General features: G+C 38.5%; 1 protein-coding gene across 6 annotated transcripts in view; it reads left to right on the forward strand.

The window, feature by feature from the left end:
* LOC109913697 (core histone macro-H2A.1) overlaps positions 1-22038 on the forward strand; it is a 38192-nt gene that overhangs the window by 6926 nt on the left and 9228 nt on the right. For 4 of the 6 annotated variants that reach the window (XM_048603577.1, XM_048603579.1, XM_048603580.1 and 1 more), the window contains exons 2-6: positions 2487-2680; positions 4194-4300; positions 5985-6185; positions 8668-8778; positions 16350-16449. In XM_048603577.1, coding sequence (XP_048459534.1) covers positions 2509-2680; positions 4194-4300; positions 5985-6185; positions 8668-8778; positions 16350-16449 — 691 coding nt within the window. In that variant the 5' untranslated portion in view covers positions 2487-2508. Of the gene's footprint in view, positions 1-1137; positions 1284-2486; positions 2681-4193; positions 4301-5984; positions 6186-8667; positions 8779-16349; positions 16450-17481; positions 17573-22038 lie in introns of those variants that run through there. The other 2 variants (XM_048603581.1, XM_048603582.1) reach the window with 2 other exon arrangements.

A 22038-nucleotide genomic window follows, 5' to 3' on the forward strand; every position in this document is an offset into this window, starting at 1 on the left:
ATTTCTGAAGAAGGGGCCAGACCCGAAATGTCAGCTTTCCTGCTCCTCTGATGCTGCTTGGCCTGCTGTGTTTATCCAGCTCTACACCTTGTTATCCCAGAGACAGAGATGTTGGCCAGGGAGCAGGGTGGTGCGTTAAAGTGGCAGGCAACAGATAGTTCAGGGTTTTTTTTGCGAGCAGAACGTAGATGTTCTGTGAAGTGGCTGCCAAGTCAAGTATTATTTCAGTTCCATTCACAAACCAGAACTCATAATGTATTGCAAGTCATAGAATTGAATTGCAAAATGCATTGACAGAATTTGCTTGTGTGTGACGCTATTCAACTAATTTCTGGCTTCACAAGTGAACCAGGGCTCAGCTAAGTTCATTTTTTTCCTATTAATCAACATAATTTAAATAAACAGGGTAGCATAAGTACGTAACCCACTTCTGATAAACAGCTTCAAGCACAGTTAATCAATACACCGACATTCTGCTACTGAACCAATTATTCAAAGCTTGGTCTGCTTCCAGTCTGAATATTCTGTTGATTTCCTTCCTAGATTTCTGTTCTTCACCCTTCATAAGCCTTAACTTATGCCAAATCCTAAATTATACCAAATTCAGAGTTCTCAAACTTTTCATTAACCTTTGTTTGTTGGTTCCTGAAATCTGAAATTCAAAATTCTTACTTTGTTTTTCTGCCCCTTCGTATCTGTCTATATTTCTGTAACTTGTCCAGCTTATGGCACTCAGCCCAAACTTGCTCCAACATTATAGCCTTGCCTCTAGCTCTTTCATTCCTTCCCTATTCTCCCATTTAAAGTTCTTCTTGAACCCAACTGTTTGACCACCCTCTTCACCTTCTTTGATTTGGCATTTAAATTTATCTTGCCACTGTGAAGTGTGTTGCAATAATAATAAAGGTGCTGTACGTGCAGGAATAGCAGTAGGCCAAGAGGATTACATTGTTCAAAAACAAGTTTGTTTAACAAGTCTTGACAAAAGCATATTTGCATAATAAGGAAATTCCCTTGCTCCATACACACCTGATGAATTATAAAACTGCTGCAGCATAGAAGGAAACCCTTCAACCTCTTGTTTCTGCAAAAGTACTTCAGTTAATACTATTTCCCATCGTTGCCCCATAGTCCTGAACCTGGAAGGACAAGAGCAGCAGGGCAATAACATCACTGCAAGACTCCCTCCGGGTTTTGGGCCATTCTGACTGAACTACATTACTGTTTCCTTACTCACCATCTCTGTGTCGAAATCCTGGGACTGCCTGCCTAACATAATTCAGGTATACCAACGCGATATGGACGACAGTGGTTCCAGAAAGCAGTTCGCCAACATTTGCTTGAGGGCAATTAGAGGTGGACAACAAATACTGGGTTTGCAAGTAACCCATGTACCAACTTTTTAAAAAAAAACTTCCTTTTTATTTCTCAAGCTTCTTGGTTAAGAAGAAACGCAATTTGTCTTTCACCAAGATTCCAGATGCCCTGACCTGGTGTAGGGAGAGAAGTCACACATCATTGTCAGACTTAACTTGCTTGATCTACTCAGATGTAATGTTAAACTGAAGGATGTGGCATGTGGAAATATTGTGGTGCAATACAATTGTACTGCTGCTGATGTCCCTAGAGACTTATGGTAGCCCATTTTTAAGATACTAGATCAGTTCTGAATGATTTTGCATTTAGTTTAATAGCCAACCAATGTGAAAATGCACAACTTCATGATAATTGTAGGATTTTAAAGGCAAGATTCTGTTTTCACAAAGTTAACAGCAGAGTGGCAAAAATCAATGTGCAATCTGTTACATTATTCACAGGTGATGTATCTTTTTTCTGTCATGAGTTGCAGGTTGATTTGCACATCACTAGCTATGTGAATTTTATGGTATGTTCTTTTCACCAAACTGAACCATTAATTTATAGAGTAACAAGCCAGCAACTTGGGCAGAAAAATACAACTGTTGATATATGGGGAAAGAATGACAGTGATGTGACTGATTGATTGATTGACCTTTGAGCTTACAAACATTTGGAACTAATAACTCTGCAGTTGTTTAAATCCAGCAAAAATAGAAGGCCTGCTTAGAGGTTTTCCAATTCCAATTCCAATTACTTCTGAACAAACTGCTTAAAATGATTGGCTTTTAGCAAAAGTTAACCAGCTGCAGGCTTTCTGTATTTTTATATTGTACGTCAGTATCTAAATGTAAAAACAAGTTCTGGAGTATTCATTTAAGACAGGATAAGCTTGTGATTTTTTTTGACAATGTTCATTTTTGGTGACTTCTTTTAAGCAGGAAGGAGTATTTGACAATCGGAGGTTGTTTGGCGAAAGGGTTTAGTTTTAAGTTTTTGGATATTTTAATTAAAGTTTTAGTTTTGCTTCATCCATTTAGCATCTGACAGTCAAGATTGGGTAGATAGTTCATGTTTTATTCCATTACGCATGAAACAAATTTTGACAATACTGCTTTTGTTTTGATCAGAGTGTAGGCTTTTGTGATCATCATGTCCAGCAGAGGTGGAAAGAAGAAAACGACCAAGATTTCTCGGTCTGCAAAAGCTGGGGTTATTTTCCCCGTTGGAAGAATGTTACGTTACATAAAGAAAGGACATCCTAAGTACAGAATTGGTGTCGGTGCTCCAGTGTACATGGCTGCAGTTCTGGAATATCTGACCGGTGAGTCATAGAGTTTTAACAGCACAGAACGAGGTGTTTCAGCCCATTGTGTTCATTGCCAGTCATCAAATGTTCATCTATTCTAATCCCATTTTCCAGCAAATAAAAAATCCTCAACTCCCTTTTTAAATCTTCTGCTCCTTACCTTACAATTGTGACCCCTGGTTATTGACCCCTGTATTAAGGGGAAAAGTTTGTCCCTATCTACCTGTCTGTCCCCCTCCAGAACTTTGTACACCTTGATCAGATTTCCTCTCAGCCTTCTCTGCTCCAAGGAGAAAACTCCCAGCCTACCTGGTGTCTCTTCAGACCTGAATAGCTCCAGCCCATGCAATATCCTCGTCATTCTCTTCTGCACCTTCTTGAGTGTAAACACGTTCTTCTTGTAGTGTGTTGATTAGAACTATACATGATACTCCAGCTGTCACCTAACTAATGTTGTTTACACTCTATCATAACCACCTTGCTCTTGTATTCTGCTCTTTCACTAATAAAGGCAAGTATCCCAAATGTCGTCTTAACCATCTTATTTGCATCTCCTGCAAGGATTAATGGACATGTGTACCACGATCTCTCTGATCCTCTGTACTTCCTGGGGTCCTACCATGTAGTGTGTACTCCCTCACCTTGTTAGTCCTCCCAGAATGCATCACCTCACACTTTGGCAAATGGAATTTATTGCTGAAATGTTCAGCCCATCTATATCATCATCTAATCTGAGACTTTCCTCTTCGTTATTTACTACATCAGTTTTTGTGGGTTATCTGCAAACTTGCTGATTATAACTCCTACATTCAAGGCTAGATCATTAAGGTCCATGACAAACAGCAAGGGGGCCAGCACTGAATCCTTTACAGTCCATTCTCATTTAGAGTTTATAAACCTAGTTTATTCTGCGCGTGCTTTTAAATTTTAAGTGAAGCACTGGTAGATTTAAACGAAATGTGTGAGACTAAACGCCTCTGCTGAAAATTATCGTTTTTATCTTGACACAGCAGTATGACCAGAAGTTACATTGCATTATTAATTCAGATTGAAATGTAAAGTTTTACGTGTAAAATAGGTTTATGGCTTAATTTTGTGCTATTGTACAAATTGCAAACTTAATGAGGAGAATTTAAGATTTCAGGTACTGAGGAGTACTACAGATCTTTAGTTGGAAGTATCTGTGTGTTGACAAAGGATTCATTTTATATATAATACATGATAAGCAGAAGTTTGGATTCTTTTATTCCCATTTTATTTCCTTTAATCAAAGTTTTGACCTATTTGTTGCATAAATGTGGAAACATCTTTTGTAGATACGAACTTTTTCAACATTAACGTGAGGAGAATTAAATCTTCTGCTGAGCAAATCAGTTAATTACTTTTCACTGAGTGAGGTGCATGTACTGCATGTTGAGTCTTCTATTTGCTGACACACATGCCAACTTTCCTTTTTGTTTTAATTCTACATTCAGAGCAAGATGATTTCATCTGCCATGATGACTTTAACAAACTGATTATTTTTCAGCTGAAATTTTGGAATTGGCTGGTAATGCTGCTAGAGATAACAAGAAGGGAAGAGTTACCCCAAGGCACATCCTGCTGGCTATTGCAAATGATGAAGAACTGAACCAGGTATGTTGTATCCTATAGACTTTTTGAGGTTTTCTGTGATTCCTTCAAGTGTGGAAAAAATATGTTTAAGATTGTCGTTACACTAGCTCAGGAGATAGAGTAAAGGAGGAAAGTGAATATGCAACATGAATGGTGGTCTGCAGGAGAAGCGAAAAAAAACCTAAGTCATTGACTTTGAATGTACCACAAAAACTTGAAATAGTCATGCAAGTTGTTGGATAGGACACGTCAAGTATTTTTTTTTCCCTACTTGTCATGGGCAGCACATCTGCAGCTGACTGTCATACATTCATAGAGTTTTTGCGGCATTGAAATAGGCTCTTTGGCTCATTGTATCCATGCTGGTCATCAAACATCCATCTATTCTAATCCCATTTTCCAGGACTTGGCCCATGGTCTTGTATGCTGTGGCATTTCAAATATTCATCTAAATAGTTCTTAAATGCCCTGAGGGTTCCCACTTCTATCGACCTTTTCAGCAGTGAGTTCCACAACCCTATGGGGATTTTTTCTTTCCAGATCCTCTCTAAACATCCTGTTCCTTGCTTTGAAACTGTGCCCGCAGTCACTGACCCCTCTGCAGAGGAAAGCTTTCTCTCTCTCTCCCTCTACCCTGTCTGTGCCCCTCAGAACTTTGTATACCTCAATCAGATACCCCCTCAGCTCTAAGGAAAACAACTCCAACCTATCTAATCTCTGCAATACTTTGCTTTTTGAGTCTTAAGATGGTTCTAAAAGACAATGCATTAAGCACGCTTCCAGTTATCACTGATTGCTGTTATACTTCAGCTTGGCAACTGTTTGTTTTTATGTGTTTAAAAAAAAAAACTCTTGCAAGCAACACTTCAAAGGTGCTTTCATGATCATAATTCTGTTATGAATCCAAGTTTTGTATAAAAGGCTGAAAAAACGCTTGGTATGAGAGTTATTATCAATAGTTTGTGTTACGTTTTATGCTTTGTCGCATGCAAGAATCCATTCAGATATCTAGCTCTAAATTCCAATATGCCTATGTAGGTCGGTAAAATGAGAATAAAAGCTATCTGTCATGTTGGTGACCTTGGCAATCCTTTGTATGCTCTGACAGTATGATAGGTTCATTCACCAACTGCTCTGGTTTCATCACTTATTTATTACGGTTTAGAGTCCAACATGTCTTCCTTGTTTCCAGATAATGCGAAATCTGCTGACCTTTTGACAGCATTTATGTTTTAACTTTCAATCCCCAACAGTCACAATAACTTCAAGCAAAGCAAATTTTTTTTATTTTGTAATCCTGACAGTCTATTCTGTTTGGAGACCATGCACCATCCCTTTGGTAAATTGTTCATCCATTGATCACATAAGGTGCCCTGATCCACACAGCCTTTAAGATTTGGCCCAGCTCCATGAAAATTGAAGAGGACTGGGACATGCCTGTACTCACAATGGAGTCAGCCAGACCAGGAAGTCAGGCTTGTGATGTAAACCAATCCACATCTTTAAATATCACACTGCAAAACAAAACCTTGGAAATGGGGTCCTTGCCACCATTTTCACCCCTCAACAAAGTCTCCCTGAATTTGCGAAAATCCATGCCATGGACCTATGTTTAACTTCATTATTTTAACATGTTATTATACATCTGTTTATAGTTTATTGTAAAAGTGAAATCCTAGCTCTAATGCTTATTCTGTCCCTATAGCTGCTGAAAGGCGTCACTATTGCAAGTGGCGGTGTCTTACCTAACATTCATCCGGAACTATTGTCTAAGAAACGAGGATCTAAAGGGAAGCTTGAAGCCATCATCACACCACCACCAGCAAAAAAAGCAAAGTCCTCACAATCTCCCAAGAAAACTGGAGGAAAGAAAGGCAAAAAGGGAGCTGGAAAAGGAGGGGCTAAGGTACAACTTGCACTGCTGTGATAACAAGATACATGTGATGGTAATTCGTCAGCACTCAGTACTTCAGAACTTTTTGTCTCTGAATCATCTCTACAGTTTTTGTAAGTGAGGGATTTTGGTACCAAAGATCCAGTTTTGGCTTTTGAGCATTTACTGGTTCGATTAATACAAGTATTTGTAGAATGTGGTTTACACTCTTTCTTCAAATATTTCTTGGTCAAATATGAAAAATTTAAAGGTGAAGAGGGAGATGAATAAACAGGGGTTAGGGAGAAAATGCAGGAAATTGGGCCAAGGCAGCTGAAGCCATGGTTGCCATTGCTGGGATAAAAAAGATGGCAAATACAGAGTCTAAGAAGAATTCAGGTCGGTTGAATAGCTGGAGGAAGCTACGGAAATATGAAGAGACAAGAACTTGAAGGTCTTTAAACACAAAGATAAAAATTACAATTTTGAGGTAGTGGGGTACAGGTAGTTCTGCTATAATGGGTGTTCCCTTAACCAGAATTAGCTGTAACATGATTGATGAATAATGGACGCTGTTTGGATAACACAAACTTTCTGCTGTACAGGTTTAGCGAACTTCTATAGTGATTTCCCTATAACCCAATTTTTATGGCGATTTTCTATAGTGCGAGGTCACACAAGAACGCAAGAAGTGTTATAGGAGAACTGCCTGTACTAGGAGTCCATGTTGATAAGCACAAAACAAGGGTGAAAATAATTTTGTGTAAATACATAGAACAGAAATTTAGGTGTGCTAAAATTTAGAGTCAATGATAATGGAACTGAATCAATATCTGGATAATTTTGAGTCTGAATGTGCCAACGAAATGAGTGAGTTTTGCTGGATAAGCAGAAGGTGGGGTGGAAGCACTCGATCTTTGAAGTGGAAGTAAATCTTCTTTGTAATTAAGGAAATATGAGCTTGAAAACTCATTGCAGGTCAGTTTGAAACATTTACTGTGGAGAGAAATGGAAAGAATTGAAATGTGAGACAGGAACTCTCGACAATAGTTTAGTCTTCACTTTAGTTTCACTGGAGGAAATTGTGACTCATCTAGGATTGGATGTTTAACAATCAGGACAGCAACATTGAAGGATCACGAGCAGTGACAGAAAGTTTGAACTGGATATCATCAACATGTGGAATCTGCCCCTTAGTCCTCAGATAATATAAGTCAGAGCAACATGTAGTTGACAAAGAGGAGAGTGTCAAGAAGACACCTTGTGCACCTTCAGTGGTAACAGAAAGAAAATGCTGGAAATTGTTGAACAGGCAAAAGTAGAATCAAGCAGAGGCGGTTCCACTTAACTGACCTAGAGTGGAGAATCTTGGGAGAAGGATGGTGTGGTCAGCTGTATTAAAGGCTGCAAAGGACACACAAGTGTTGTACTCATAGAACATATCATTCGGGCTTTAGGGCAATTAGATATTCTTGCTGGGATCACCGTTTAACTGTAAATTTCAGACAGCTGGTCATGGCAGACCAAATGGGAATGAAGCTACAAAACAACAACATCCTAAAGGCCTTAAGAGAAGACAATGGTTAGAGATAGGGTAATATTTTGCAAGAACTGTGAACTTGAGGGTGAATATTTTTGCACAGTGAGACGACGTTCATTATTTACAATTCTTATAATAACTCTGAGATAGGCTTTGTCTTAGAAACACATAGCAGCATCTTTAATATTATACAGTTGAAGTGTTTTGGAACAATTTAAACTGTTGTGTTATTTTTGTATGTTAATTGTTCCTGACTTTATTAACAGTAATTGGTGTGTTCCCTCTTTCCAATCAGCCTACTCAAGTATTCTTAATCTGTGTCATCTAAATTAGAGATTTAGGATTTTCACTTCTCTACATAATAGACACTTGGATATATGTTAGGGCGAAATTGCGGACCTCTTGCATAGTTTGTAAGGTAGGGACAGTGTACAAAGAGGTACGGTGTACAACAGTGTACAACCTTGCATGTTGGAAAATATCATTCCTGTGCGTGTATGATCAGAGTTTTTGAATCTCCTCCTCCCCACCCCCATATATTGGAATGAAATAACAAAACTGGTATGAATAGGAGTTGAGATCCCCTCCTCCATTTGTAGTTCAAGGGAATAGCAAATCCTGTCTGTGGATCCTGGATGTAATAAGCAAATGCTTGTAAATACAGCAGATATTGAAATAAAACAGAACTTATGCATTCTGTATATTAGTGATGGAAAATAGAGCTAAATGGAAGTGTATATTAGTGGAGAATATTTGATCTCTGGAAATTTCACTTCTCACAGATTGTTAGTGATATATTTGTGTAGCCATTCTTGCAAGAACCGACAAAATGAGCAGAGAACCTGACTGTGTCTCTCAACCACTACTCTGAATTGTAGTGACTGAGAATCTGAGGATAAAGTAATTCTCTGGGCACATATAAAACACACAACTCTGTTTCAATGTGTTTTAAAAAAATATATTTTCTTACTGCAGAAGAAGCAAACAGAGGTCAGCAAAGCAGCATCTGCAGATAGCACTACTGAGGGAAATCCTGGAGACACGTTTACCATTCTTTCCACCAAAAGCCTCTTTCTTGGACAAAAGGTATTGATACTCTGCGAAATGAAATGGCAGGGTTCTTAGTGAACTTTGGCATTCCTGTCTTCTTATTTACATATTTAACAGATGTCCGCATGAAAATGTTATGTTACCGCCTAGACTAAATGCATGAATACTGCTTTCCATAACTTGACGCAATCATGAATGTCACACCAATATATTGTGATATCTCCAGTACGTAGAGGTCACTTAAGGGAGAACTTAAGGCCATTAGTCTACTCTATTTTTGGTGTAGTATCCCCTTTTTGACACACTTGCAAAGTCATGCAGATGTACAATAAAAATATTCATTATCAAAGCCTAGTGCTTCAATGATCTGGCAAAAATGAAGTATTCTTGTTAAGAATCGCTTAATGCCAAAAAGACTTCTGGCTGAAGGGAAGTGGCTGATGTACTGGTTAGCTAATTTTCAGCCCTTTTCCTAGTTGTACATTTTTGTGTATGGCACTTTAAATTATACATCTCATATAAGTGAATGAATTTGTGAGAAAACTATCTTGCGGGAAGAATACTTCCTCCACCCTTAATTTTAAACATTGCAGCCTTAACCTTTAATTATCTTAAGTAAGGGTGCTCCAGTACTCAAGACTGTGAGTATTACTTAATCTAAAGCAGGTGCAGAGAGTCTTAGATTGATACAGCACAGAATTGGGCTATTTGGCTCATTGTGCCAGTATCAGATCTGTTAAAGCTATCCAATTCGACCCATTCTTGTGTTCTTTGCCCAAAACCCTCTAAATTGTTTCTCTTAAAATATTTAACAATTCACCTTTGAAAGTTGTGATTGCATTTGTTTCTGCCACCCTTTCCTGTTACTAAATTGGCAGATTATTGGTGTCAATCAATGTTAACCCTAATGATATCACCAACAATATTATTTAAGTGGTTCCCTTCCTTTGATCAGAATTGCACATTTTGGACCAGAATTAAGGCTATTTGCCACTCTTCTTGCACTCTCTGAACATTTATTGCTTTTCTTTCACTACGGTAGGATTGATATCTAAACATATAGATAGAATTCATTCTGTCCCCTAAAAATAAGAGGAAATCCTTGTACATGTCTAGGTGGGCAGAGTTATTAAGACTTCAGTCAGACTGAAGTGTTTAACCGTGAACAAATGACAGCAATTTGGGTTTTGGTTGATTGCATTGATTTTTTTTAAAAAAAAAGTGTCAAAAGATTTCTGGGAGAATCTGTTTGTTTTATTACATTTGGGGAAGTGAATTGCACTGGTTGCTCTATTTAGCAGCATTCTAAGTACATTCTTCGTTACTGTCACTTGAGCATAGAGCATCCACACTGACATTCCTAATACAGTAATGAGAGAATGCTGTTTTTCCAATGAGATGTTAGATCATTTATTAACATTGCCTAGTCTGCTTGCTCAGCTGGACGACTAAGGTCCCATGGCAATATTCGAAAAAGAGTAGTGTACTGACCAATATTTATCCTTCAGTAACACAGCGAAAACACATAAATTTGTAAATATCACATTGCTGTTTGTAGGAGCTTGCTGTGTGTAAATTTGCTGCCCAATTTTGTGCATTACATCAATGACTAAACTTCAGAAGTTCTTGATTGGCTGTAAAGTTCTTTTGGGATATCTTAAAAGTCCTGAAAGGTGCTGCATGAAATAATGCCTTTCTTTTATGTATATCTGTATGTATCCAAATATATCATTGCACATAGCAACCAGAGCAATTCTTCTCAAAACCTAAAACATTGTTCCCATTGATGATGGTTCAGCTATTCTGAGACTCCTTTATTGCTCCCTCTTCCACCTTTCCTCATATGTGCATGCTGTATGTAAAATCTTGTAGAATCTTACAGAACCATTTGGTTCAGAAAAAGTAATCAAACTTGTTATATCTTTGCTATCGCTTTGCCAGACTAGTCCTAAACTGGTTCTACTGCTCTGCAGTGTTTCTATGGCAATGTATCTTCTTCAATTTGGATTTTTTTTCTACTTGGCAAAATATTCTGTACTCCAACAACCTGTTGGATAATTGTATGAACCAATTGCTTGATATGCTAGCCCTTTTATCTGTGATTGAGAAGATTCCTGCGTTCAAGCCCCACTCCACCTAAGCTCTTGGGAATGTGCTGCACAGTCTGAGCAATTAAACAGAGGGTCTGTCTGTGAACAGCTGTAAAGGACTGCATAGCACTTTTTTAAAAAAAAAAAAAAAATGTGTAACTTGGGGCGCCAAGCAAGTTCCTGTTTCTTTTTTAAAATCTAGTACTGTCCCTCACCCAACATTTAAACAGACAACCTGGTCACATATCTCTCAGCAGTTTGTGTGACCTTGTAGTCTGTAATTTAGCTTTCAGTTTCCTTACATAACAGCACTCGGAGTTTGGTTAGCTCAGTTGGCTAAATGGCTGGAGTGTGGTATGGTGTAAAGACAACAGCATAGGTTCAAGTCCCCAAACTGGCTGCTGTATTTCTTAGAGACCCTGCCTCCCCACGTTTCCCAGTGATTGTGGAGTGATGACCCTGAAGCTATACATAACCAATGGACTTTAAAACCCACTCCAGTTGCACTTCTCCCTAAATTATCCAAATATCCCTGCCTATTGCCCCTTGCTTTCTTTATACAGGGAGCCATGGGGCCATTGACCTGGGACATGTTGCATCTTGGCAGCACCTAAGGGGCGGAAATCCCACTCTTCTTCAATGCATCATATTATGGCTGTGGAGCAGACTTGTTCTGAATCTGTTGGCTGGTCACCAACTTTTCATCCAGGATGGGCAAACTGTTCATGTCCACATAATTTCAGTAATGTCAGATCTTCCCTTAAGCAAGATAGTTTTCCATCACTGTTGGTATCCTGGTGAGTTACTCATGCAAGAACCTATTAAAAAGTATTCATTGATTGGAAGTATCACTGGCATTTCTCATTTAAGCTATGAATAAAGTTGCTGTCGATTGAATTTGAGGTTTTAATATTTATAAGTTAAGCACATTGCATTGAGTAATTGTTATGATCCCAGTAGGGAACCATAATCCAAAATAGCTGAAATTACTAAATGACCCCCAATTAAAGAAATTAGCAACAAGATTTTAACCTTGTAGTAACTTTAACATGAATCAGAATCAAATATGAATTAGCATGCCAATTATGGTAGGTATGAGCTATAAATTATGGGTGGAATAGCAGATACAGCAAAGACTATTTCATGAGATTACAGGCATTCAGATCAATGCTATCTTAAATGTTACATGATGTGCAATCTCAGTCTTTCCAACTCTGGGAGATGAGATGTCTTATTTTCCTCACTCAGTTGATGTTGTGGTTGAGTCACCTTGAAGCCAGAGAGGAAATATTAGGTGGTCTGGCAATAATTTTCAATTCCTCCCTGGCTGCAGGAGAGGTGCCAGAGGACAGCCAATGTGGCAGTATTATTCAGAAGGGAACAAGGGACAAATCGGGAAACAATAGGCCAGTTAGTCTAACCTCGGTGGTGGGGAAACTATTGGAAGCAATTCTGAGAGACAGAATTAATCTGAACTTGGAAAGGCAGGGATCATTCCAGAACAGTCAGTATGGTTTTTATTGTGGGGAAATTATATTTGGCCAACTTGAAGGAATTTTTTTGAAGAAGTGTCAAGGTGTGTAAATGAGAGCAATGCATTCAACATAGTCTGCTTGGACTTCAAGGATTTTGATAAGATCCTGAGTGGGAATCTCAGAGCAAAGGTAAGAGCCCATGGGATTCAAGGAAATTTGGCAAATTGGATCTAGAATTGGCTGAGTAGCAAGGAGCAGAGGGTGATGGTCAAGGGCTGTTTTTGTGACTGGAAGCCTGTGTCAAGTGGGATTCTGCAGCGGTCATGTTAGGGCCCTTTCTGTTTGTGATGTATATAAACAATTTAAACTTGAATGTAGGAGGGTTGATCAGTAAGTTTATGGATGATGCAAAAATTTATGGGGTAGGAGGAAGATAGCCTTAGATTACAGGAGGATATATGTGGAACTCAGTCTGGATAAATGTCGGATGATGTACTTGGGGAGAAGAAACAATACATGATGAATGGTTGGCCTGTGAGAAGCACCAAGGTTCAGAGGAACCTTGCTACTAATGTTCACCAGCCTCTTAAGGTAGCAGGACAGGTGGATAGAGGGGTTAAGAAGGCATATGGAATACTTGCTTTTATTAATCAAGGCATAGAGTTTTAAGAGCAGGGCGGTTAATGCTGATACAGCATAAAAATTTGGTTACGGCCGCAGCTAAAGTATTGTGTACAGTTGTGGAATTTGCATTATAGGAGAGATGTGATTGCACTGGACAGGGTGCAGAGGAGGTTTACCAGGATGTTGTTTGGGCTGGAGAGTTTTAGGTATGAACAGAGATTTGACAGAGTGAGGTTGTTTTGCTTGGAACAGGGTAGAATAAGGAGAGACAGGATTGCGACGTATAAAATTGAGGAACATCGATAAGGTAGACAGGATGAAGCTTTTCCCCTTGGTTATGGAATCAATGACCGGGGCAGAAGACTTAGAGGGGATGTGAGGAAAAGTTTTTTTTTCACCCAGATGGTGATGGGAATCTGGAATCCACTGCCTGTAAGGTATTAGAGGCGTAAGCCTTCATAACATTTTTTAAGAAGAATTTGGATGTGGATTTAAAATGCCAAGGCATTAAAGTCTATGGGCCTAGTGCTGGAAAATGGGATTAGAATAGGTGCTTGTTTTTGACTGACACAGACTGAATGGACCAAAGGTCCATTTTCCTGTGTTGTGGACCTCTAGGACTATAACAATGTCCCACAGCAATGACTGCATGTCTTCTGAATCTCCCAGAGACAGTCATTACTGAATGACACCTCAGCATACCTTTCTTAGTGAGGCTCATGATAGTCTTAGTCTTAATGGCACAAATTCCCCAAATGCTTCTTTAGCTGACTCCTTTAATAAACTTTATTCAATTTCCTGGTCAGTTCCACCAAAACAAGCATAGCACTAGAATTGTTTCAGAGACAGTAGGAACTGCAGATGTTGGAGAATCTGAGATAACAAGGTGTAGAGCTAGATGAACACAACAGGCCAAGCAGCATCAGAGGAGCAGGAAGGCTGATGTTTCGGGCCAAGACCCTTCTTCAGAAAAGGGTCCAGACCCAAAATGTCAGCCTTCCTGCTCCTCTGATGCTGCTTGGCCTGCTGTGTTCATCCAGCTCTACACCTTGTTATCTCATAGCACTAGAATTGTCCAATTTACAATCTGTACTTTAGCTTTTGAGCCTTTTAAACTGTTCTATATTTACAGTACCTGGTAAATATGCCTTTCCTTTTTTCTCCCCTGCTGCAACTGCTTTACAATCCCCTACACTGTGTAGCTCTTAACTTCCTTCACGTTGGTACTGTCTCCAGGTGAAGGGTTACCAGATCCCATGGAGCGTATTTCTTCTTATCCAATAAAATTACTGCTGATCCTTTTGCAATTGATGAAAACAATTAGAATTCCTTTTCCAGTATTTTTAACTATCATTCCAGATTCCCTTGACATTTTAAAGAAATTACTAATTCTCCTTTCTGTACTATTTCTAAATCAAAGGTCAAGTAATGAATTTAATTTTGTTAGACTCTCAAGCTCTCTTGAGGTGATTGCATTCATCATTTTTTAAAAAAAAACCTTCTTTCCATGCAGTTTAACTGAAAATAAAAGAAAGTTTGGATGGATTACTTTTCAACAACGAAAGCAAAATGTTTCAGCATTTTTCACTGATGAACATAATTAATACATTTTGATCGTAATAATTATTCCAAATGTAGACTGAAGTACTGATAACTCTGGGACTTTTAAAAGGTAATTAGATATTTTCTAATTGACCTGTTCACCTCGAGGGCAGGTGAGGCTTGAACCCAGGACTTTAATAAATTATTGAGATTTGATGTTTGTATAGCTGCTGCACACTAGCCTTGTTGGGTTTTCCATAGGTTTTTGATTACATAGTTGATGGTATCCCATTCAGTTTGATAAGTCAATTGGGTTACAAGTGAAAAACACTAGATTTTCCAATGTGTATGCAATTAGGAAGCAGCATTCTTAAATTTCTTTTAAATTCCTCTTAAATCTCTCTTTGAAAAGCCCTTCCTTTCTCTCAGGCCTTGCATTTCAAATGTTTGAAACCCATTCCTGGTCCCCTCAAAGCATTGCTCTGCACTAAAGCTGAGAAGCACCATTTTTCTTTCGTATCGTCTTTCTGTCTTCAGAAGTTAAATTTACCTTGGGTGCTAAGCGGGAAATGTTAGAGTGTCCTCCTTAAATATATTAGTACCAGAACTGCTCCAATGCTCTGTTCTGTAGATTCCATTTCTCACCCAGCTTTTATGTTTAGCTCTTCCTTTAACTATGTGAACATGACTGCATCAACATAATATAAATATTACAAGACAATTGTTTCTAGAGAGTTCACAATTTGGGTCATGTTCACGTACAATTTATATTTATTATCTAATCCTGCCTCCAGTTAATTCCCCATGCCTAGTCCTTAGCTCCTTGTTGCTATTGTTTGTCTACTCTGTTCTTCTCTATTGCTTTCCTCCCTGTTCTGCAGTTTCCTTCTCTCACACTTGGCTCCCCACAATTGATTTTATGTCCATTCACTCTCCTTGCCTCTTTAGTAACCTGTGTATTACTGTTTTGACTGCTTGCCGCATGTCTGTCACCCTGTCCTGTCTCCTTAAACAGATTTTAGACTTGTTTACAATAGTTTTTATAGGGCAATGGAATCCAGCATTTCCCCTCTCATTGGCTTTTCCTTACCGTCCTAATGAGAGCAGGACCAGTGGTTAATCATTGAAACAAATCTTACAAGAGCGATCAAAGCACTGAAAGCTAGGATGGATTGAGGTGGAGAATTGTGGGAGAGATGACAATTAATGGTCAGAATAGGATGCAAATTGTTCCATCAAACATCAATAATCCAGCATTAAGTAACGATGTATCCTTGGGTGTTTTAGCACAGCATTGCTGCAGAGATCAGGAATTCAGGGCAGGAGTATTGAAGTTACATTCTGTCCCTCCGTAAGAGCCAAGAATTGAACATGTTGCATATTGTGCCACTTGTCATATTTTCAGAAAAAGCTCCTTTTCCCAAGGGCTGCTCTATTGAAACCAGGTTTGCTGCTTAAAAAAAGGGACTCAAATCATATATTTGTAACAGGATAATAGAATTTAACTAAAATTACCCATGTTTTAGTAAGAAACATAACTATCAAAGGTTGCATATGACAAAAAAGTACAGAATGAAATCTCTGAATTAGGATATAAATTTCCCTGGTATCATTTGGGTAGAGATCTCAGGTTCAAAACCAACTAAAGACAGCCACCACCATGTGTTAAATTGTACCACAGTGCAGGAATGAGTGTCCTTAGGAATGGAGGATAGGGGAGAAAATTGAAGAAAGAATAAAATAAAAAGACTTTTTGTTTCAGAGCAAATGTTTCCACAGAGCTTGCTGTCCTTTGTCCTCTGCTGCTGTGATTTATTTTTCCCTTTTGTTTTTCCCTTCTACCCTGTTACTTTTGTATCAATGCTTTTCCTTGCAGTTACACCTCATTCACAGTGAACTCAGTAACATAGCCAGCTTCGAAGTGGAGGCCATTATCAATCCTACCAGTGCTGACATTGAGCTTAAAGATGACCTAGGTAAATAAAATGTGACTTTGCAGGTAACGTTGACTGAGAGCATTATGGAATTTGAAATGCATAACTGATTCTGGGCTAAATGTGACAATAATGATTGTTTATTCCTCACTGGGGATTTCTGGATGTCGACAGTGAGTACTTTTCCATAATTCGCCCCAGTTCACCGTTACCTGTTCTTGTGAGTGGACTCCGCCATGCTTTAAAAGATCCTTCTAATTGTGCAAGCAAAGTGTTTAAAAACATCATGACTAAGTATTTTTTAACAATGAATCAGTAAAAATGTTCCTTATAAAGATTGCTGCCCGAAAATATCAAAATATTTTGCTGAAATTTGTTCAGCTAATTGTTTTGCTTTGGCAACCCAGAATAGCCCTAGCCTTCTCTACCATCATGTTGTTCATCATTGTTATTGCTCTAACGATGAGTTCCAATATGAATTTGAGCGGTCTCTATTCTTTTTTTGTCATAGAGAAATAAATGTAAAGATTTTGCAGAACCCTTTTTTTTTTTCAGGAAGATCTGTTCACTTAAAATAAATTTCAAAATACATACAGCTCAGATCAAAAAATAACACAACAAGCCACACCATTTTCAATGATGATTTTGCAAACCAACTTTACGTTTGATCATTGCCCTAAATATCAAGTGCTATGTGTTTGCCTCCCTTATTTGATTGGAATAAAAGATTAAAACAAAGGTATTAATAATTTTGCTTGACCGGGGTGTAAGGATCTTTTGAAAAATGGTTTTTAAAATTTAAGATAAAACTGATGATGTGATGATGATTTGGAATAAGGAAAGCAGATTCAGACCTTGAGACTGTGTTGGATCTGACTCAATTTCAAGGTCAATTCAATTGATCATCAAGTTAAGCTTTCAGTTCTGAAAGGCCTCTGAATTGCCTGCTCCATATGGATTTAAATTGTAGTTGTTCTTTGCAGGGGTCCCCTCTAAAAGATATGCCAATGTTCCGGTCTGATCGTTTTCTTTCCATCATGGTTGATGTTCTGTATGTTTGTTTGCCTGTTATAGTTACAAGTTGTACAGGCTGACATTGCAGCAATTGACAGTGATGTTATCGTTCACCCTACGAACTCCGACCTCTACACTGGTGGGGAAGTAGGTAATGAAAAATGCATGTCAATCAGTGGCAAATTCTGCTCGGCTACTTAGATTAGTACTTCATTCTTCCAGCAACATGTTGCGTTTAGCTAATTGAAACACCTGATGAATTTGCAAACTTTTCTTTTTAAGAGTAAGTTCTTTCTTCTTTTGCTGGTGATCAGGGTGTTAATAGATGGTGGGCATCTTCTATACCTCAGAGGTTTCAGTACAGCTTAAGACAACGGAATGAAAGTCTGCCCTTTCTGCTGGCTCGAAAAGCCAACATGAAATATGTTTGTGCACCTCCAACGCTGTTGAGTCTTGGCCTGAATGCACTATTTAGAATTTCAGGCTAATTAATTTCTTTGCACTTGTAAGTATATAATTAGTTTGCTTTATTTTGGTATTGGAATATCTCATTTAAATCAGACTAACCTTATTAGGAGCAGACCTTGAGTGTCTTGGTCTACATTGTCGCTGGAAGGATGAAGTGAGATGCCAACTGAATCACAAACTAACTTTAATTCTTAAATAATGCACTGATAAAGACACTATTTGATATTGTTTCCACTGAGGATTTAGGCCTCAGAAGGAGCCCAAATAGCATCTTTACCGTCATTGCACTGAGTGGATGTGGTTTGTCACAGGCAGTGTAGCTAATGGTGGTGCACGGTGACCATAGAAACAAATTCTAACCTCATTTGAAATTTACTCCCTCTGGATAGACATATTTTAAGTTCTTATGTTTGTCAGTTCTGGAAAAGGAACGGTTCCACTTTTTGCACACATTCCAGTATCAATCCTGCTAGGTCAGATGTAACACGGGTTTAATAGACATTCTTCTCAAACAATGTACTTCCACCAAAAATTCAGAGGAGCATGCTTTCTACGACAGTGTGGCTTTTCCATCTTATATAACAGATGACCTTCCTGGGTGAAAGTGCAAAACTGTCAGCTTTGGAATAAAAGTCTTGTCCTGTATGGACTCATCAGAACTTTAAAAAGAGGTGTGGCTGATCCCAGCAAGACGCGCATTGTGAAATGGTGGTACTGGGCCTTCTTGAATCATCGCAATATTTTTAGTAGCATTCCTACAAAAGGGCTTTGGACGAGATTTTCAGGATTTTGACTTGGTGTTGATTGATAAAAACAGAATCCTCTCATAAAGCAGGCATTAAGTAGGATTACACCAATGCATCAATATTGTTCTTGATATTTCTTACGGCAACACTGAAACTTTATACTGATAGGCACCACCAGGTGTAGCAGTAACATTGCACTGATGGTAAAACACTTCAACCTCAACTGGCCGAAGTCAAAAACCAAGATGACAACTGTTTCTCTAACAGAGTTACATTATACTGAGAACACATCAGTCAGTGCTTACTCTGAAGAACTGAAACAGCACGGGACTATTTATGAGCATGGAGATACCAATCCACATTCAAATAAATCTAATTCCGTGCCTTCAACTGTAATGTAAATGTTGCAAAATGTTCCTCGGTTCCTAAATTTTTGAAACAATCTATCCCAGAAAGCTGACATTGATGAAGAGGTATTCCACTGAATAGCTCAGTGGAGGGTGAATTATACTCAAGTTTTCAAGAATCATGTTATTATACCCAATGATAAACTCCAGGTCTATCAGGCAGTGGTTCTCCCTATATTTTGCTGCAGTGCTGAAGCTTGGAAAAGAGTTCAGACACCACATCAAAATCCAAGAACAGTGACATCAATGCTTTCTTAAAAGGATCTTGTTAATCAAGTGGAAGAACAAACTAACAAACATGACTGTTCTCAAAGACCCACATGCCAAGCATAGGCCATGAGAACCTCACGCTAGTTGAGTAGGGTCACAATTACACCAATTAAATGGTGCTTTACACAGAATGAGTGCCAGCTCATATAGAGGGCAGAGGAAATCTTTCAACGGCAATCTTAAAGCCTCTATTATGGTTCACTTTACTAATGTCAACACACAGGAAATAGATGTCCAGTCACAACCAAGATTACCACCCATGGATGCAAATGGTGTCCAGACTTTCCAATTAACAAGACCGGCTACTGAGAGAGAATGGTAAGTGTGAGAGAAAGACAGGGCAGCTCTTTGAGCAAACAATCCACCACCACCTCTAACAGCTGACACCCAATGTCTTCACTGTGAGAGAAACTGCAAGACTGAGAGTTCGTGAGCTATCTCTGAATCCGTAGCAGACACTGATTTTTTCACTTCTGAATTAACACCATCACAAGGGATTGCTGACAGTTGATGAGAAGACCGATAAACAAGGAGACTGTGGAGATTAAGATAGAGATGGTCTATGCAACCGTCGAAGGACCAGAAATTATTCGTCTCTTGGAATTTTTCCATAAATAGATAATATATCTTCTCCTTTAAAACCAATATGACTTTAGTTTATTTCTTCTACTTCTCACCACATCATGATGAAAACTGTTGAATGCTGCCTTTTCAGGTACTGTTCTTCCACCTTAGAGAGATGTTCTGCTTTGAAAATCGTGTTTGAAATTCATAGAGAGAGAGAGAGCAAATACTCAGGTGACTTATCTCCAGTCGTTTCCTTGAAGTTGGTGCAAGGAAATTCTGTAATGTATTATTTACGTCCCTTCAGTGGGTAAGCCTCTATCTGTTGTCCAGTTGGAATTTCACCATATCTACAAAGAAAAAGATTGAATGTTTACCTTTATAAAGCATTGTGGGCATGATTGAGAATACTGCCCTCCTTTCAAGAGCAAGTTGGGACTTGAGTATCTTAGCCACATTTTTAAAGGTCTGCACGGTGAAGGTTGCATTGGAAGTATTCCTAACCTCATTGCAAAATCATCAATTCATTTCTTTAATCTGCAAAGAACTGGGAATTCATTTGTTACTTTTAGAAGACAGTTTTGAAGAACAAAGCTTTGAAAGAATTTGCAGGAAAACACTGTCAGGGATTGATGCTAATACTCTTGTTAACATTGCAAAAGCACAATTTAAAAAAAAAAAACCTGTTCAAAGAAGGGGAATGTCTCTTAGTAATAAAACTTATTAAAGGGAAGTTCCTATTTCATCTGACAAATATACTCATTAAATATGGTCACGCTGCAAAACTGTGTAATTTGCTTTCTCTGCTTCTTACAGACAAGCAAGTAACACAGAACCTCTGAGCACCTCAAACCTGTTCCTAAAATCTGATGGGGGCTCATGATAATGCATCTTTGGAAACTATTTGATTCTTTCCCTGGGAAGATATGTCACTTTCATTTTTGCCATTGAAACTTGAAGCTTTTTCAATGTTTCAACTACACTGAATTTTAATGTACTTCATCTTAATGGAAGATAACACTTCTTTGCTTCTTGACTCAACAATTAGAGGTGCTCAGAGGTGGCTATCAGCTTGTGGCTACACATGTAACTTACAACAGCAAGTGGGTTCCTTGTTAAAAGTCACTGAAGTCCTGAAACTGCTATTGATGTTGCATCATCCTGAAGATAGCAACCACTTCACTGATCATATTGCAACTGAATGTGTATGACACAAATAAGAATCAGACTGTGTAATAATTGCTAAGATTTTCCATTTAGTGGAGAGGGATCATGGTTGCAAAAAGAAAAAAAATTTTCAAATTTGGTGAATTTTCTTTTTTTCTGTCTAAGTTTTAAAAATTTTGTACCAGCAGGTTAGAAAGCACCAGCTTTAAATTTTGTTTTGGCTGCTACTTCTGAAATATACATCTACCATTGAGATTTTTTTTATAACGGAACAGTCAGGATTTGAACAGAAGTTATATGCTTAGGTTACACAGCCTCAATTGCCTTGGCATGTTAAAGTTGATTATTATGATTCTAACATTTTCTCAGCCCCTTACGTTCCTCACAGTTTTCTTAGTTTGATATCTCAGGGAGAGGATTCCTCTTTGTTTACCTCACTGCTAAACAAAGGACATTTGAATTACCATGGCTGGACTGTACACTGGGCCCATTAGCAATATCCTAGGAGTTTGATCAGAAACTTAACCGACCAGCTATTTAAAACTCTGGCTTTAAGATAAGATAAGATAAGAGGCTATGATTTCTGGGAGAAGAAACTCGCCTCCAGACTTCCGAAAGCATCAACAAAATACAAGTGATGGAACACTCTCAACTTGCATGAATGATCAGCACCCTATCCACTGCCTTGAACATTAATTCGCTCCACCATTGACATACAGTGTACAATACGCAAGCTAGTCTGCAATAACTCAGCAAGGCCTCTTTAACAACACCTTCCAAACCAGTGGCCTCTACCTATAAGGACAAAGGGAGCAGATGCATGGGAACACCTGCACTTGGAAGTTGCCCTCCATGCCACACGCCATCCTGAGTTGGAACTATCATTGTTTTTTGACAGTCATCAGGTCAAAATTTTGGACATCCCTTTCTGTCAACACTTGGTGCTCCTGCACCAGAAAGATTGCAACAGTCAAGAGATGGCTCACCACCACTTT

This window comes from Rhincodon typus, chromosome 12, assembly GCF_021869965.1.
Source record: "Rhincodon typus isolate 14 chromosome 12, sRhiTyp1.1, whole genome shotgun sequence".
Lineage (NCBI taxonomy): Eukaryota > Metazoa > Chordata > Chondrichthyes > Orectolobiformes > Rhincodontidae > Rhincodon > Rhincodon typus.